The sequence below is a fragment of the Microtus oregoni genome, unplaced genomic scaffold (genome assembly GCF_018167655.1).
Source record: "Microtus oregoni isolate MIOR12 unplaced genomic scaffold, Mior012 000057F_ref0000458, whole genome shotgun sequence".
Taxonomy (NCBI): Eukaryota; Metazoa; Chordata; class Mammalia; order Rodentia; family Cricetidae; genus Microtus; species Microtus oregoni.
The window spans coordinates 9866056-9885237 of NW_024543833.1; the positions used below are offsets into that span (position 1 = coordinate 9866056).

General features: G+C 46.0%; 1 protein-coding gene across 2 annotated transcripts in view; it reads left to right on the top strand.

Moving 5' to 3' along the window:
* The window catches only part of Ccbe1 (collagen and calcium binding EGF domains 1), a 225404-nt gene that overhangs the window by 189164 nt on the left and 17058 nt on the right, over positions 1–19182 (top strand). The window contains exons 4-6 of one of the 2 annotated variants that reach the window (XM_041639319.1): positions 4882–5016; positions 7415–7567; positions 14791–14894. In XM_041639319.1, the coding sequence (XP_041495253.1) occupies positions 4882–5016; positions 7415–7567; positions 14791–14894 (392 nt within the window). The remainder of the gene's footprint in view (positions 1–4881; positions 5017–7414; positions 7568–14790; positions 14895–19182) is intronic. The other variant, XM_041639320.1, reaches the window with a different exon arrangement.

Below are 19182 nucleotides of genomic sequence, written 5' to 3' on the forward strand. Positions count from 1 at the left end.
AAATGACTAAGTTTGGAAAAGTCTCAAGGGCTGTAATGTCAGATCTCAAACGCAAGACCAAGCCATGGTTTAAAGGTGACGAATGCAGGCTGAGCACTTCTCGTCTGAAATGCTTGGTGCCAGAAATACTTCATGTGTCAGAGTCTTTGGATAGGGAAATATTTACACAGACCTTACTGTTTGAACATCCCTAATCTGACATCTGAAAGGCTCCAAAATCCAAAAACATCGCAGAAATCAGAATGTTTGAAGTTTTAAGATTAGGGATTCTCTACATATGTAGAAAGCCTGGCTTAGCTGAGCAAGGACAGACCCACACAATGCTCACCTTTGCAAGGGTGGCCTGGCAGCATTATATACAGTGGATTTAAATGTGAAGACTCTTGGTGAAGATGCTGTTTACACAAGAGTGTCTGAGTCTGAATTAGAATCATGCCAAGAGAAACAGAACCGAGACGACAGAAAGTAGATACCATTTAAAGATAGGAGCTGCATGACCGAAAGTGGGTTGGCGCTAGAAAACAAGCATCAGAGAGAGAGAACTGAATAAATTTATTACCTTTGCTCCCTTCAGAAGCCCACAAAGTGGAAAAGACATAAATCCACAAGATCCAAAGGAAAGAAAGAACAGATATCATCAACAAAATGTTGGAAGCTAGAGATCAGCCCTGGGGGTGGGAAGACTCTTAGCAAAAAGAAGAGGATGAAGTCTGAGCCACTACCAGGAAAAGCCAGGGACAACTGACCTCACAGTAAATCAGACAGGCAAGAGCACTAGAAATAAAGGTGAAAGTGGTAGCAAAAGTAGAAGGGGCTGGGAAATGGCTCAGTAAAGTTTTTATGGTACAAGCATGGAACCTCGGTTCAGAATCTCAATGCTCACATTAAGATACCAGGTGGCATAATGTCTGTAACCCTAGTGTTCACAAGGACAGACGTAAGCGGGGTCCTGGGACTCACTGGTCAGCAAGCCTACCAGATTTGGGGAGCCTCCAAGTTCAGTGAGAGATCCTCTCTCAATAAAAAGGGTGGAGTGTGACCAAGAAAGACACCCACTAGTGACCACTGACCTCCGCACACATGTGCATGCAAACCAACAAAAGCAAAAACAGAAAGAAAAGGATTAGCTAAAAGTCAGAGAGATTGCCCTCCTAGATCTTGTTCTGTCTCAGACAGAACACCGACCCTTGCTTGACCAGACAAGGGGAGTCAAGACAGTTCTTCTGGGAGGTGAAACACAGGCTTCGGAGAAGACAGCCAGACAACAGAGGCATTCAGCTCAGGCTCACACATTACCTCTTCAAACACCCAGCCTTCACTCTTTCAGTTGCAGTGACTTATACTCAAAGACTTAGAAATGTTATCCCTGGGTATACCAGATGGCTCATGCAAAAGACCTGACACTATCATTCTAGTATATATAATAAATGCAGTATGAAATTTCAGCACAATAGAATTAAAAAAGAACCCTAAAATTTTTCAAAGAGGAATAAAAATTCCTGTGAAATAGAAAGACTAGAATTTAGCTGTGGTAGGACCATAGGAGACAACAGAGCAAACAGGGACGTAAAGTTGTCCAACCTAGTTACATATTTCAAGTTTCAGCACTCCTATGTGTTGGCAGTCATTTTTACATGTGTGAGCTCAACTTCTTTTGTGGCCTTTTTTGGGATATACTGGACAGCAGGCTCTACTGAATTAGGATAGTAAATCAGGAAAGAGAGGATATGAATGGCAGAAGGCAGGGGTGCCCCTCAAAAGATAATCACATAAAGTCTTAATAGGAAGAAATCAGAATGTTCCATTGGGGTGCCCACCCTTTTGACAGTGTGACTTGATGTCATCTATAAATGCATTAGGTTATATTCACAGTTACCCAGGGACACATGTGACTGTGTGGGTTAGACATGCCTGTTTTGGGGAACCTCCAATATATCCAAATACTTTAGACATTTTACGAGAGTTCCAAACTTATCTCTGGGGATAAATTAGTAACAAAATTTAAGAAACTGAGTTGTGTGGATCAAAAGTTAAGTCCAGAAAGAAAACTATAACTGATGAACAGAGAGTATTTGATAGGAAGAATTTCTGGCTGGACACTGAAAGTTCAAAAAGAAAAAGGAAAACTTTAAGTACAACAGAGATAAAAGGTGCAGTTCTGCATAGGGAGCAAATAGAGACAGTGGACCAATTCAGACTGGTGAGCTCAGAGAGAGAGTATCTATCTGTGCTGGCTAGTTTTATGTCAACTTGGCATAGCTTGAGTCATCAAAGAGAAGGAGCCTTAGTTGAGAAAATCTCCATAGATTGCATTGTGAGCAAACCTGTAGGGCATTTTCTTTTCTTTTCTATTTTATTTTTGATTTTTTTGAGACAGGATTTCTCTGTGTAGCTTTGGAACCTGTCCTGGCACTCTGTAGACCAGGCTGGCCTCGAACTCACAGAGATCTGCCTGCCTCTGCCTCCTGAGTTCTGGGATTAAAGGTGTGCACCACCACAGCCTGGCAGGCATTTTCTTAATTAGCAACTGATGTGTCTCTCAGGGATGCTTACCACCCTGGGCTGCTAACCACCCTGGGCTGGTGGTCCTGGTTTCTGTAAAAGGCAGGCTGAGTCAGCCATAAGGAACAAGCCAGTAAGTAACACTCCTTCATGGCTTCTGCATCAGTTCCTGCCTCCAGATTCCTGCCCTGTTTGAGTTCTGGTCTTGACATCCTCTGATGATGAACTGTGATGTGGAAGGATAAGCCAAGCAAACCCTTCCCTCCCCAAGTTGCTTTTGGTCATGGTGTTTCATCACAGCAATAGAAACCATGACTAAGACAGTATCTCTGGATGGAGCCTAGACCTCTGAGGCACTAGACAGTCAGGATTGTTGTTCTGAACTCGGAGAGCATAACCCATAGATCTTGAACCCAAACTTTGGGTGTGTCTGGTGCTGGCATATCTCAAATAGGATATAATGAGGTTGATTCTGCAAGTGGCAGGAAAACGATACAGCAGCATTTCTTACTGCTGTTGAGACACTATGCTAGTGTGCGGAAGGAAGGAAACACAGATGAGTCTCCCAGGAAAAGAAGTCCAGACAACAAGCAGACATGCATAGCCCTCCTTCCTCTTGCAGCCTCCCTGTCTTTGTGTTTCTATGTTCATCTTCATCATGTTCCTCCCCCTTCCCCAGTGCCCCTTACTGACGGTACCTAGTAGGCCAGTGACTACCAAAATAAAAATGGCCAAAGACCCAAGTCGTAAAGCAGCCCATGGAAAAGGAGGTGACACAGATTTGAACTCATTAGCAACCACCAAACATACACCAGGGTTATCTTCATTCTGGGGAAGCAAAAAAGTGGGGGTCCCCGAAAAGATAAATGGTCAGAGATCATGTCTAAGCTCAGTAGAGGACAGCTTTCATATTGTCAATTTGTTGTCAACACCGAAGTCCTATTCAACTAAAATTCCAAAGAAATCACTGACTCAATGGAAAAATTTAGAAGGGTGTTGTTCAAGGTGTGCGAGGAGGCGATGAAGACTCTTGCAAGACTGGAAATGAACAGGGAGTACTGAAAATGAAGCCGTGAGGTGAGCTGGCCATTGTGAGATGCAGGGGTGAATAATATGAGAAACACAGCTCACCAAATGTGCTGGAAGTGACACCCCAGGGAAGCAGGGAGAGAAGGGGACGCTGGGACAATGGCTTCTCAAAGCACCCTTGCCACAGTTGATGTAAGTTCTTTAGGCAGGCACTCTGTTTTCCTCTTCTCTCTGGCTTCTGCCCAGTTATGGTGACCACTGGTAGGAAAAGGTTGTTCACCAGCCATACTGGGATCCTGCTCTCTCCAGCCAAAAGAATCTAGAACTTCATTCAGAAAAAAAAAAAATCCTATATAACCAGAAACAGTTTGCAAGGCTGGTCAGAATCCGTGCAAGCAGAACAGACCTGGACTCACACTTGTAGGAAAAAGGGCTTAGTAAGGGCAGTTTTAGGTCATCCTGAGACTGCCATGACCCTTGTCATGCTAACCCAGGCTGCATCAGGAGCTGACAGCCCACCTGTTTGACTTCATATCTACCAGAGCAGAGCCAGGAGCTCTCTGTATCCAAGGAGACTGCATCTGTCGGCACCCGAGGAGAGCGGCCATGATTAATGAGATGTTGAGTCTGGTCTGGGAGCAAATGCTGAGCCAGAGCTTCAGACTTAGAGCCAAAGGCCCTTCAAGAGGTGCATTAAACACCAGTTCATCAGAGCCCAGGGGAGCCTATGCCCTAATTCTTTGGGTAATAACAACTCTACTCTAGTTTACACAAGCTTCAAGCTGATAAGACATTGGTAGCCATTCAAATGTGTATTAGTCTTCTCCGAGGGCAGGGTCGACCTTCCTGTTAGTGCACCTGTGACTCTTGCTCATGCAAGCACTGAGTCTGAGAAGTCCCCACAACCCCAAAGTATCCCCGCTCCTTCTCAGAGCCTGCCTGACCCCAAGGTCTTCCTCTCATAGTGTGACATTCAACTCTCACCAGCTCTGGCCTGTCCTCACATTCTGCTGGAAGGAATACACTCTCTGTGTCATTTGGAGGGAAAGACAACACAGGTCCCAGGGATGCCGTGCAGCCTGGCTGCCTAAACATCTTTGTGTTCCGGATAACAATGGAAATGGAAGGAGAAAATCCAAGTGACATTCCTTTAAATCACAGAGATCCTTGTATTAAGTCATCCGCTGTGGTACTCTTGGAAACTTTGAAAGAGTTGACAGCTCTCGAAAGGTGGCCAGCCACACTTCACATTTAACTCCTAGCAAAGAGCAGCCTTCCAAGTCTGTTCCAGGCTAGGGCTGGCTCGCCCAGCTCCTGCTGAGGTTGATGTAAACACACTCTTTCTTTCAGACTATGACATCTGTGCCCAGGCTCCCTGTGAACAGCAGTGCACGGATAACTTCGGCCGAGTGCTCTGCACGTGTTACCCGGGATACCGATACGACCGCGAGAGACACCAAAAGCGGGAGAAGCCGTACTGCCTGGGTGCGTAGGAAATGCATTTCTAGCTCCTGGGGATGTGCTGTGTTCAGATACCTCTGCCCTTTGGTGGATTTGCTGCTGCAGCAGGACCAGGTCAGAGGAGCTGCTGCGAACTCTGAGTCCTCCCCCTTAAGTCTTTGGACTCATGGGATGGAGTGGTGTTTGGTTTTTGCCTGGGGACCCTAGCTTTCATCATGTTCATCAAAACAAATAAGGTACAAAGATGGCTTCAGGAGCTGGAATTAGTCAGAGCCTAACTGAGAGGAGAGCTAGGGAAAAGGGAGGGTGTCCTATACAAACTAGAATCATGTAAGACAGAACACAGAGGGGCAGGAGCCAGGTGTGGTGACACACACCTTTAATTCTAACACTCAGGAGACAGAGGCAAGGAGATCTTTCTGAGTTCAAGACCAGCCTGGTCTACATATTGAGTTCTAGGACAGGTTTACATAGAGAGCCCCTGTCTCAAGAAAAAACAAAATCAGAAATGCAAAAACATAGAACAAAATGAGGCTTGGCAGCCCGGGAGTACAAGCAAGAGAATAGAAGTATTGTTGCCCAGCAGGGGGAGAAACAGTTTAAAGAAAGCTGAGACCAACTGCCTGGACTACAATTAAGCAAACAGCCTACGCACCCTCAGTGGCTACCAGCCTGTTTCTTTGTTTCTTTTGGCCATGGGTTTCCTACCATGCCATCCAAAGAAGATGCATTGTCTCAAGAGATTGTCTATTTCAAAGTGTGATCATTCTGTGACTAACCTGGGGTCCTGGCCTCATCTCCAGGGCAAATAAGACACAGCTCTGAGTGGTAGACCCAGGAAAGTAACTTTTCACAAACATCACTAAGTGATTGACAGGTTTAGCGAAGTTCAAGAATCGGAAGATGAACTGAGATGGTCATAGACTCAAGTGGGAATTATTTAGCTGCCTTGATAAACAGTCATTCCCCTCTGCCCACCAGGGCTCTGGGGAGAAACTTTGGGGCAAAGGTCTAGCCATAGGCCTTCTACAGCCTCCCAACAGTATCTGGAAACAGTACCGCACACTAGCAAAGGATGGGGCCAGCACAATTAAGTAAATAGAGCAGGAGCCCATGACATCACCTACAAAGCAGGGATGTTACAAACGGCTCAGTGCTACACATGGAGGCTAATATTTCAGTGTCCCATAGCCACTTCAGCCTTCTGTTTTCTTTTGGTGACCAGAGGAGGCTGGGTGCAACAAAAGGCGCCCCTAAAATACAACAGCTTCGTACTTAGCATTAGGACAGGGACACCTCTAAGTAGGCTTCAATTGGGACCCTCAGCCTCTAGACACCAGTGTGCTGCCAGGGAAACACCCGCATCGCCATCCTCTCCCTGGCACCCTCGGCTCCTGTCAGAGATAGACCTTTGGCAGCTTGCCCAGGGAGTAGTTGGAAAGCTGTCGATCTCCTGGATTCCAGGGCTGGGCTCTGCCTGCCACATGTGTTGAGTCTGAGGTGGTGTCCTTTTTCCTACCCGCTACTCCAGATGTCTTCATTCCGTGAACAGGAAATGGAATATATAGCCTTCCCCTTTTTCCCCGTGGTGAGAGACAGTTCTGTTTCCACTCCATGCCATAGGAAACTGAATCAGCGCTGTCCACAGTCCATGCTGACTCGCTTGTGGTCCCGTGTTTGATAATCTCATGGCTCATTTCCACAGCTCACCCGGGGGTCAGCGTGGGTCTGTATGGAACAGGGACTGCCTGGAGAAACCTATCTCCATGAGGCCCATCCTACTATTTACTTTTGTTAGAAGTAGTGTTTTCCAGTTACTGCCATGTCTCTTAACTGGGAAGAGACCTTTCCGAAGTGACCTTTGGGTCACCATCATGCTGTTTGAAACCTCCCATTAGAAAGGGGGATGAAACTTCAGAACACCAAGCTACCTGCAGAAGTCAGCTGTGTTGCTGGTCATCCTGTTTTCTCTTCTATGAAGCCCTGGTGATAGAGGAGGGAAATGATATAAAAATTAGCCAATAAGAGGCTAGAACTAATGGGCCAAGCAGTGTTTAAAAAAATACAGTTTCCGTGTAATTATTTCGGATAAAGCTAGCTGTGCGGAGCTGGGTGGGAACGCAGCCCACTGCAGCTCCATCAACACCCTGGGGAGTGCTTAGGACTGGCCTCATTGTCATGCCCTACCACCCGTGAGTGAGCCTCTGTGGCACCCATCCGCATGACAGACACCACCTCTCTAGGTCTCTAATGGCAGATACATGGCCCAAAGTTATGGTTTCGTGTACGACCTGTGTTCCTGGCACTTCACTTTATTCCACACTTCTCTGGTTCAGGTCTAGAAGTTTCTCTCACTCAGGTCAACAGAGGGGGCAGCTGTGTTGCTGTGTTGACATTGTTCTATGTATTTGATTCAAACCAGATATTGACGAATGTGCCAGCAGCAACACCACTCTGTGTGCGCACATCTGTATCAACACCATGGGCAGCTACCACTGTGAGTGCCGGGAGGGCTACGTCCTTGAGGACGATGGGAAGACCTGCACCAGGGGAGACAAATACCCCAACGACACTGGTGAGCAAGAGAAGCATGGTACCCTTGATTGTGTGCGCGTTTCTATTAGATCTTATTTAGAGTGTCAGTTTAAGAATTACATAGACACAGCAATGAAATTGTCTCTTATGTTTATGATTTTATATTCTATAGATGTAGCTTATACGTATAATGCATATTGCATATTTATATGTAAAATGGTATCCCATGCTATATCTTATGGTATGTATGCATGATATATAATAATACACACATAATATATAAAACATGATTAGGTATAATCTACAGTCTATATTATGTAATTATACTATATATAGTTCGTGTTAAGTATATATGTTATTTATCCCATTTTATATATTTAGATGTAGTATGGATTATACATACATAACGTGGAAATTATAGGTACCTGGGAGCCCAGCCACTCCTCTGGTGACTCTGTGCAGGATGGGACACTTACAAGTGGCACCTAGGTGAGAACCAAAGATGAAAGTCATCTGAAGGCGAGCTGTCAGGAGCAGGGTCTGTCGTGTGGCATCCTGACTGATACTGGAGGAAGGGGGTATGTCTGTGGGGAAATCAGTACCACTTGGCTGTGTGTTTCCAGGATCCTAGGATGAACAGGGAAGAGGCCAGACATGGGAAATGTGTGTTTGAATAATTACCACTTACGGTCACAGTCTATTTCAACACAACCCAAAATGCAGTCCGTGTCGTGTGCCCATCTGTGAACTCACTGCTTGGTTCAGGATCAGATAAAGACAGAAATTGGAGTGCGAGCGAATTTTTACACCCGTTTTGACAGAGGACATTTATTTAAATTCCAAATTTCGTGCTTGCATTTCACATATAATCTTTTAAGCAACTCATTTTGTATGAGCCCACAGTCAGTTTCCCAATTCCTACCATCTGGAGCTTCAGCATGGAGCTGGGAAGCTGCCGGACATGAACACGGTAGCCAGATTCAGCCAAGATGAGACTGGTCACCAGAGCGTGGGATCAGCCTGCATGCTGGGGTAGTTCCTCTGAAGGAAAAAAGAAAGAATAAAGTAAAAAAGAGGAAGAAGGGGAAAGAGAAGAAAGAAAAGAGCTCCCAGATTGGTGGGCAAATGCTTATAACATTCACTTGCAAAGGGCCTCTGATCTCTCTGCCAAGTGCCAAGCTAGTCAATAAAATCTAGAATTTTAGCTTGTGGGGACCAATGTCCGGCTGGAATGAACTTTGAGGCAAAATAGTCTTCCCTACCAGTGTTGGCCAAATAAGTTCCCTAGAGAGAAAATCCTTAGCCATTTAGAGGCCCAGAGGCCGAGTTTGTACCATCAGGAGCATGCACACTGTGTGTGCTGGAGTACGCACGTGAACTCACGGTTAAGAGAGGTTAGGGGGCCTGAGCCATGCCCGGGAAGGGAAGAGACTCCTAGAGCAAATCACGAGATGAGCCGGGAGTCGAGAAAACCAGAAACATCTGGGCACTCACGTGATGAAGCCTAAGCTTCAAAAGGGGCTGAGAGGCAGCAGACAGCTGGCCACCAGCTGCCTCGTGAGAAACAACTACAAAGGCAGATTCTGAAGAGCCCCTAGGTTGAGTCATGGAGAAACCTCTGTGTACAAAAAGTCAATGCAAAATAGCGACTTGGAGCCAGCTCAGGGCAGGGCATTTACAGACCCTGTGTATGTAGAAGGGGCTGAGCATAGGGCACCTCTGAGACTCTGAAGCATACGGAGCCTACCCATCCAGAGGGTGCTACAGATCAAAGGGCGGCAATCTTTGGGGTACAAAGGAAAATAATTTACAGACAATTTTTTAATTCAAAATTAAAATCACTGCTGTCTGCCCCATGGGCAGGGAGATATGGCATATCTCCGTATTGAAATGAAGGCACTCATTGACAGCGGGTACCACCTTTTAGCCATCAATCCATTCACATATGGAACTGTGGAGGAATGTCGCAAGGACGCTGCTTTCTAAGTTGTCATTGTAGACTGGATTCCCAGCTGCCTGTACACAGTTGGCTGTGGGTTGCCTGAATTGATATAGAGACAAATATTTTTTTATGTGGACAGGAGGGAGCCTGGAGAAGCCCTAAATAGAGCAAATCCATAGAAAAGCAAATGTGTTGCTGTGTTTTAGGGTAGAAATTCATGCCTTGAGGGGAGAGTATTCAGATACCCATAACACCGAGCTGACCACTCCCACAAGAAGTCTCTGCCTGTCAGGGCAGAATGATCTTCAGGAGAGATGGCTCAGTGGGTAAAGAGTGTGTTATACAAGCACGAGGATCCACATTCAGTTACTCGGCACCACATAAAAGCAAGATGCAGCAGCCCACGTCTCTAACCTCAGAGCTAGGGGGCTTGGAGACAAGCAGATCCTGGGGGCACATCAACCAAGCAGTCTAAGCAAAATAACAAGATCAAACTTGAAGTTCATGAGAGACTTTGTCTCAAAAAATAAGGTTGAAGGCCTGGAGAGGTAACTCAGCAAATACGGGCTGGTTTTAGGGCCCAGCATCCACATCAGGCCTCTTAGAACGATGTGTAACTCCAGTTCTAGGTGATCTAGTACCCTCTTCTGCTCCTCCGGCACCTGCATGCCTGGTGCACACACATATACACCATCACACACATAAATGTCTGGATTTTTAAGTAATAATAAGTTGGAGAATACTAGAGGAAGACACCAAATGCACATTCACACCACATAAACACACACGTGCAATATACCAATTCGTAAAAGAGGTATTACTATTTTAGTTTCTGTTTATCGTATGTGTATGTGTGTTTTGCCTGCATGTATGTCTGTAGGAGGCCAGGACAGGGTATTGGATACCCTGGGACTGGAGTTAGATATGGTTATGAGCTGCCATCTAGGTGCTGGGAATTGAACACCATTCCTCTGAATAGTGAGTGGCCAGGGTCCTTAACAAATGAGCCATCTTTCTAGCCCCCAAATAACTATTTTAAGATCTCGTAGGTGATGATGTCCTAAAAATCACAGATTGGAAACTACCTTATGTCACAAATCTGAGTTCTAGAGCTAAACTTGGTGGGACATCGGTCAATTCTCAGACAAAGGTGTTACTAACCAACAGAGGCTGAAGTGCAGAGGGTGGAGACGGAGATTCACTGTGCAGAGCCTGGCATAGCACAGGTGGAAACAGGGCAGGCCTCTTTCAATGTGCCATATTCAGGAATTCCTGGTTCCTCTAACAGTGGCCAAATGGGAAATGCCCTTGTTTTTTGCTGGAAAAAAACATCTGCTGATTTTACCATTAAGTCTTACTGAGACACAAAGCGTAGAACAGTTGAATCGCGTTGTAGGTTTTCTCCCATTTCCTCCTGCCTCCTCTTCCACCACCTTCCGCACACGGCAATTCCACCTGTTTTGGAAGAAATAAGACACGTTAATAAAACGCCACCATCAGCTCTTTCACACCCCCCAGAGTGTGATCCTTACAATATCATTTCCAAATACTCCTAATTGTCAATTTACAGTCTCCACTGCACTAAGCACCATAGAAGGATTTGGTCTGGTTTTATATTTAACAAAGGAGCATGCTTATACTGGTGGTCAGGGAGACGGGTAGAAATTGAGAGGAATCATTCATACAGATTTGAGAGAGGACAAGGTCTTTGTGCACCCAGAAGTTCCCTGTTCTAATTCAATTGCTTGACCCCTGAGCCACCACTGCCTCAGGTACTTTTGTCTCTCATGACCCTGGGGACAGAGAGAAGAAAAGGGGAAGGAAAGGGCCCATGAAGACAACCATGATGCCACAGGAAGTTCGTCACCTAGGACGTCAGAGCAGGTGACCCAAGTTAGGTTAGTGCTCACTGACAGTGTGCTTTGAGACTGGTCTCTGGGGGCACTGCTGATCTCCAGCTCCGGGGTCCATTTGCTCTTGGAAAACGTTTCAAAATATGCTGGGACACGTACTGGCTTTGTGGGAGCCTAGGCAGTTTGGATGCTCACCTTATGAGACCTGGATAGAGGTGGGCGGTCCTTGGGCTTCCCACAGGTCAGGGAACCCTGATTGCTCTTCGAGCAGATGAGGGAGGGGGACTTGATCGGGGGAGGGGGAGGGAAATGGGAAGCGGTTGCGGGGAGGAGGCAGAAATCCTTAATAAATAAATAAATTAAAAAAAAAAACAATGCAAGTGTTCCCTGCATTTTTATCTCCTTGTCCTCTATCCGTGCAAGAACTCGGACTTGAAAACATGCCCAGCTTTAACACCTTCCATGTAGGGGAGGTTCTTTTCAGTATCTCAAGGTTGAGGGTTTCACATCTGAACAAGCAGCTCAGTTGTAAGCCATGCTCATGGCAAAACGAGCCTTCTGGATATTAGGCAGCTAAGCATTTCCAGCTGCTTTGGACAAATTGGGCAGCCCAGTATTTCACCGTCTTATTTTGTTTTATAGTGAAGATAATGATTATTGAGTATAAACACGTGATCTAAAAAGCACCTCTCCCTGTCTGGTATGTTCTGAGTTTGGGGGGAATTTTTTAGGGTAATATATTTCTTAGGCTTTTCATTCTCCAACAGCTACAATGTTAGAGTCAGACAAACTTAAAATAGAAGTCCAGGGTCGGTGAGCTGCTTGTCATACAAACCTGATGGCCTGAGTTTGATCCCAGAACCTGTTTAAAGGTAAAAGGAGAGAACCAACTCCACAAAGCTTTCTGAAAGTCTCCATGAAGTCAAATGTATTCTCCACATGCATGCATGCCTTGACACATACACGTAACATAGTATAATAAACTTTAAAACTAAAATGATGATGATGATGATGATGATGATGATGGAAATTCTAGCAGATGTGTCCCCAGGACAGCCTCTGACAATTTGAAAGAATGTCCCCTGGCTGAGTGATACAAGCCATCTGACAAATTAATGTTCAGTCATTTTGATTTTTATCTTTGAAAGCCCAGAGCCGGAGCCAGCAGAGACACAAGGGAGTCTGCGCACCGCAAGGGGCAGACAACGAAGGAAATGTTGGCTCCATCGTGATTAGCTTAACTGGCCTTTATTTTTCAACTTGTGTTTATTTTCTGATAAAGTTACCATGACCCCAAGTGTCACTCAATACAGTTCAAAGACTCAGAAACGGCCAGGTGTTTCAAATAACTTTCAAACTCTGATAATAATAGATTAGGCATTTCTTAACGTGGGTAATGTTAACACATACTGACACTGCCCCTTACTGCCACCCCCAGGTGGGCGGGCAGAGTTTTCAAAGTCCTGCTCCCCGCCCCCCGGGTGGGGGGGGGGTGTGATGTGCTGGGACTGGATTTACCATACAGCATAGTCAAGTTTTTAAACCAAAATCCTTTATTCACTTGGGGCACTTCCCACGTGAAGCCCATTCTTGGGTTCTTCTAAGTTTATGTGATATCTGTTACCCTAATTTCTTTTTTTTTTCTTTTTTTTTTTATTGAGAAAAGGAGAAAAAGAAAAAAAAAGTTTCCACCTCCTCCCAGCCTCCCATTTCCCTCCCCCTCCTCCCACCCTTCTCCCCCTCCCCCCACTCCTTTCCCCCTCCCTCTCCAGTCCAAAGAGCAGTCAGGGTTTTCTGCCCTGTGGTAAGTCCTAGGTCCTCCCCCCTCTGTCCATATCTAGGAAGGTGAACATCCAAACTGGCTAGGCTCCCACCGAGCCAGCACATTAAGTAGGATCATAACCCCGTGCCATTGTCCTTTGCGTCTCATCAGCCCTCATTGTTCACCATGTTCAGAGAGTCCAGTTTTATCCCATGCTTTTTCAGTCACAGTCCAGCTGGCCTTGGTGAGCTCCCAATAGATCAGCTCCACTGTCTCAGTGGGTGGGTGCACCCCTCGTGGTCCCGACTTCTTTGCTCATGTTCTCCCTCCTTCTGCTCCTCATTGGGACCTTGGGAGCTCAGTCCAGTGCTCCAGTGTGGGTCTCTGTCTCTATCTCCATCCATCCCCAGATGAAGGTTCTATGATGATATGCAAGATATTCGTCATTATTGCTCTAGGATAGGGTCATTTCAGGTTCCCTATCCTCAGCTGCCCCAGGAACTAACTGGGAACCTCGGCTTGGGCACCTAGGAGCCCCTCTAGGGTCAGGTCTAATTTCTAAGCCGTTACATTTCTAGCGTTCAACATGTTTAACCGGACTCTCATAAAAATTAGAGCTCCATGCCCCCGTGTGGCTTCTTTGTAGTACTGCAGCCTGAAAATCTGGAAAGCCAGCAACATGGAGCTAGAAGCCAGTTTAGGTAGACATTAAGTTTAGTGGAGTGTCTTCCCTGGACCTGCCAGACCACATCTGGGTATTCTCAGCAGAGACTCTAATAACAGCCTCCCTTTGTGCCTGCCCCATACCCCAAATGGCCAATTGGGTCCTACAATTGTGTGACGTGCACGCAGTATTCTGCGTAATCAAAGTAAGCCCTAGAAGGGGGTGGTAACTTATCTGTAAGAGGGCACTAAAGATGCGTCAGCTCTAACATTCCGTGATCCATATAACATGAGTCGAGAACCGAGTGACGAGGTAAGATCACCCTGTCATGCAGACATGCATTTGCACCAACACTTGGAAAATCCAACTGGGGATGTGCAAATGGGAGTACAGAGATCCGCTTTTCACTCCTACGTGTGTCCCCTCAGCAGAGGGGCTTGGTCTTACACCAAGGTCAGATTGTCAATGGTGAAGCAGAAGTGTTGTTTTGATCCCCCATTCATAAAACCTTCCCACACCGAGCAGCTCCCTAGGAGAAGAGGGGTGGGTGGAATGGAGTAACAATGAATGTGAATTATCAACGTGACACCCTGTGAGTCATCTGAGTGGACTCTCAGTGAGCAATTATCTGAATTAAATCTATGGGCACATGGGGTGGGCATGCTTTGGTTATGGTGATCGTTAGTTGAAGACCCCACCTAAAAGTGCGGAGCATCATTCTGGGCTGTATAGAAGGGAACTGGGTGTAAAATCATGTGCTCGTGTCCCTCTGCTCTTGATTGGCCTGGACTAGTTGCTTCCGTTTCCTGCCACCGTGATTACCCCAAAGGCTATGACCAGGAATTGGAAGCTAAATAAGTCCCTTCCCCTTTCCCTTGACCCTGGGTCATTCTGGATAATCCAGAGAACACCTACCCCTTATACAATTTCCATGGTCAGCCTCTCTGTACCCCATGCCTAGGGATGGCCCTTCTGGTGCCATCGCTCCAGGAATGTGCGCTGCTAGTCTCCCAGCTGGAGCTGAGCCGATGTCTCTCCCCAGGGCACGAGGAGAAGGCCGAGAATGAGGTAAAAGCTGGGACGTGCTGTGCCACGTGCAAGGAGTTCTCCCAGATGAAGCAGACGGTGCTGCAGCTCAAACAGAAGGTACTGGAAGCACAGTGGGCGGGGTGTGTATGTGTGTGTGTGTGTGTGTGAATGGAGGGTGAAGGACCTATAGGGGATTGGCAGATGGTGGGTGAGTGAGAATAGATCTTTCTGGTTGACCACTCATTGCAGTTGGTGTAAACCGGATGTGAATTCCGGATGTTTTCCCCACTCCAGAGCTGACCACCTAAACAGCAATGGAACCCAAGGCAAAGACCTGAGAAAGGAGGTTACTATAGCAGGCCTGGCGATAGGTACACACAAGGTTGTTGTAAGAGTCATACAAATACTGCCGTGACTTCAAAGACTCATGGCCCTGGGCAGACCTAGACAACAGTATTTTATCCGTGTTATTCATTGAAAACATTCTCTTAAATGTCCTCTCTTCTGTAAACCGATGTCTTCCTGTGGCACCTTCATTTTATCATGTAAACATTAGGGTCCAGGGAAAGATGTGCATCTGGGAAAGCAGTCCTCTGAGTGCCTCATGTCACCAGGCATGAGGACCAATTCCCTTCCTGCAAAAATCTGCCCAATGAGACGGATCGCAGGGCGCAGTCCTCTGTTGGTGTTTATTACACCTGAGGTCAGCGCACTCTGAAACAGTTCTTCAGCTTCCCAAACATAAACTTGCTGCTTTGTTTTTGTTTAATCACTTCCACTCAAGGCCCTCGGGAGATCAAAGTGCTGTGTATAATCTGTTTAGCTCTGGCAGTCAGTTATTCTAAAGGGTAAAAGGGTAACATAAGACACTATCTCTTCCATGGCCAGGAAAGTGGCAGCCGCCCTAATGAGAAGCCCAGCTACCAGCTAAACCAATTGAAACAACAGGCCCAGACGGGGAGCAGTGTTTCCGACCTCTGAAGCATGGGCTGGTGAGGTCATGATCGACTTTAGCAGAGGCTCATACGTACTTACATAATCAAGAGTAAATCACGGACCTAATCATAAATAGCTTGTGCTATCATAGACAGGCAGAAAACCTTGTCTGGGAGCCAGGATAAACAAAGAGAAAGGAGGAAATAGTTCCCATACAGCTATCCCCAGGTGACACTTGAATTGATGTTCGCATCTTTAGAGGAAACCCAGGTTTGTAGAAGCATTAAGCCTGCTTTTCATAAGCTAGGAGCATTGGGCTTTGGAGAGGTAGTTAATTATGGTCTCAAAGCACAAAGCTGCCCTCACTTGCCTTCCCTGGAAATAACCTATGACCTTACATAAATTCTCTCCAGCTGGACTGCTTTGAAGGCACTCAATATTGTGAGTCGTTAGCAAACTAGTTGCTGTGTTTGGCCTCTTTCTTTCTCTGTCTCTCTCTCCCTCTCTCTTTGTGGTTTTTCAAGTCAGGGTTTCTCTGTAGCCTTAGAGCTTGTCCTGGAGCTCGCTCTGTAGACCAGGCTAGCCTCAAACTCACAGAGATCCGTCTGCCTCTGTCTCCTGAGTGCTGGGGTCACAGGCATGTGTCCCCATACCCAGCTGAAGGAACAGTTTTATATACAAAAATCTCACTTAACTGTCACCATAGCCTTGCAAGAAACATGCTAACATTCCCAGAGATGCATGCATGCTCAAAAGGTCAGGCCTGAAATCCAGGCCTTCCCCCAAAGCCTGGTGTAGATAGATAATTTACTTTTAACATCCGCTTGCCATTGCTGATGCCTTCTGTTCTATTCATAGAACACAAGGCATTTATTTGCCTGGATAAACATTGTCTAAGAAGTAGAAACATGGAAGGGGGGCTGGAGAGCAGCCAGCCCCGTAGGATGAGGTAGAGCACACACATGTTCAACTACACTATGACTATACAGTAGCCAGAATTCTAGCCACAAAAAAATGCCCCAGGTCAAATCCCTTGGCTCTTCAGGAATCAATTGGAAAAGAAAGCCACATAAAACGGCAGCATGCAGAATACAAGGAGCCTACAAGACCTGCCACTTTTTAACTAGCAAGGTTAACCACAGTGTTCAGGGAAGGACTGCTGGGCGGTGAATTGTTGGTTTAATGCAGCACATAATGTACAAGTCAGGAGAGTGGCTACTTTTGAAGGAAGGAAGGAGAGTGGTGAGGGGCACTTAGGGAGAACTGGGGTGATCGGAAGGTCTACATGTTGGCTCGAGTGTCCACTGAGTGTGTGTGGTTCAGTCATTTTCTAAACTGCATCTGTTAGTTCTACGAAACTTCCTGTTTGGGGCTTGTACTGTCCATTCAGCCCTCAGTGCCTCTTCCCCTTCATTCCCCTTCATTTTTTTTAAGTTAAAAAAGAAATAAGATCTGGTGAGAAGGGAGCCTGAGGACCACAAAGTACCTGTCATTCAGGTTTTGGTTGAGTACTGAGGAAAAGCAGCCAGCTTCTTCTGAAATTCACTCGTACGGCTAAATGGACGGCTGGGAGTGAGATAGCCAAAGAGGACCAGGGGAAAAGACCCCAGAGAGAGAGGCATAGCTCGTCAGTGAGCCTGCACAGCAGCTCGGGACCCACAAGTGTGCTCAGCCTCTGAAAGTCACTGTATAGGGAGCAGCAGGGGATCATGGCCCTCTTATGCCAGAGATGCTTAGTTAACCGACAGTGAGCAATCAAGATAATGTTACAGGTATTTGCTGAGCACCCACTGTGCCATACAGTGGCCTGAGCAACAAGGAAGAACAGTGTGGAGTAAAGTCCTGCCTCAAGCAAATTGACAGTTTACAAAGAAACCAAGCCAACAGTGTGACTTAACGATGATCGAATGGAGTGAGGCAGTAGCCAAGCTTGAGAACTTGGAGGTCAGTGAGCAGGCTTTCCTACCAAGTACATATGCAGGTTCTGAACTGACTTCACCAGCTAAATCGCATGCACACACGCATGCAGGTGCGCGCACTCACACACACACGTTATAATTTTTTTTAAATGTACGTATGTACCACAGAATTTTATTGACCCACAAATAATCATGTCCTTTCCAGAAAGATAGATACACTGGAGATCAATATGTTTAATGAAATTAGCTAGATTCAGACAAAAAAAATGCACATTATCTTAGGTAAGTTTCTATTGCTGTGATAAAGACCATGACTAAAAGCAGCTTGGTGTGAAAGGGATTTATTTGATTATGTGTATAACTCAATCAAAGTCCATCATCAAGGGAAGTCAGGGCAGGAACTGGAATGAGCCAAGGAGGGACACTGCTTACCAGCTTGCTTGTTCACAATGGCTTAATCAAACTGCTTTCTTATGCAACCCAAGACCACCTGCCCAGTGGGCTGGGCCCTCCTACATCAATCATTAATGAAGAAAATGCCCTCAGGCTTGTCTACAGGACACTCTTCTGGGGGCATTTTCTTAGCTGATCCTCCTTTCAAGATGACCAGAGTTGCTCAAGTTGTCAAAAAAACTAACCAAAACAAATGTTTTCTTACATTTGCAATTTAGATTGTGCATATATATGTATATAAATATATGTCTTTATATATAGATATTTATAGATAGATATTCATGCATGCATGCATGCGTGTGTGTGCCAGCATATGTGACATGAAAGCAGAAGGCAGACTTAAAGAAAGAGATGGGGCTGGAGAGATGGCTCAGTGGTTAAGAGCATTGCCTGCTATTCCAAAGGTTCTGAGTTCAATTCCCAGCAACCACATGGTGGCTCACAACCATCTGTAATGAGGTCTGGTGCCCTCTTCTGGCCTGCAGACATACACATTTATATGTATTGTATACATATAAATATTTTTTTTAAAAAAAAAGATGAGAAGGGAGAAATAAGAGGCATATTGGGGTGAATTTAGTCTCAACTACATGATGGACTTGGAAGAAATGGCTTTTATGAAAGGAGATAATACCTGCTAAATTTGATGTCAAATTAATTACTGCCCATAAGAGATTGACAGCAGCGCCTGCTGCCTGGGACAGGCTCTGTACCTGCCAAACACGCGCTGAACATTAGCAGCGAGCATGCCATCTTCAGTGTCCTACCTGCTCATGCCAACAGCCCTCTCAGGTAGATGGTCTAACACCAAGTAACTCGATCTGAGAGAACCCCTCCCCAAGCCAAGTTGCTGGATTTTGAACATGAAGATGCGATCGTCTAGAGACACACTCCTCATTTTGTCGGTGTGGAGATGAAAACTTGGGCCCAGAGGCAGGAGCAAGGGCAGGCACAGCCTTCCCACTGGACAGTGACAGTGGCTGGACACTGGGCCCATGCACCATTTTCCTGGGCAGCAGCCCCCATAGGCAAATGCTACCATCTTGTTTAGAGATGATATGCAGGCCCTAGAGAATTCAGTGTTCTTTCCAAAGCCA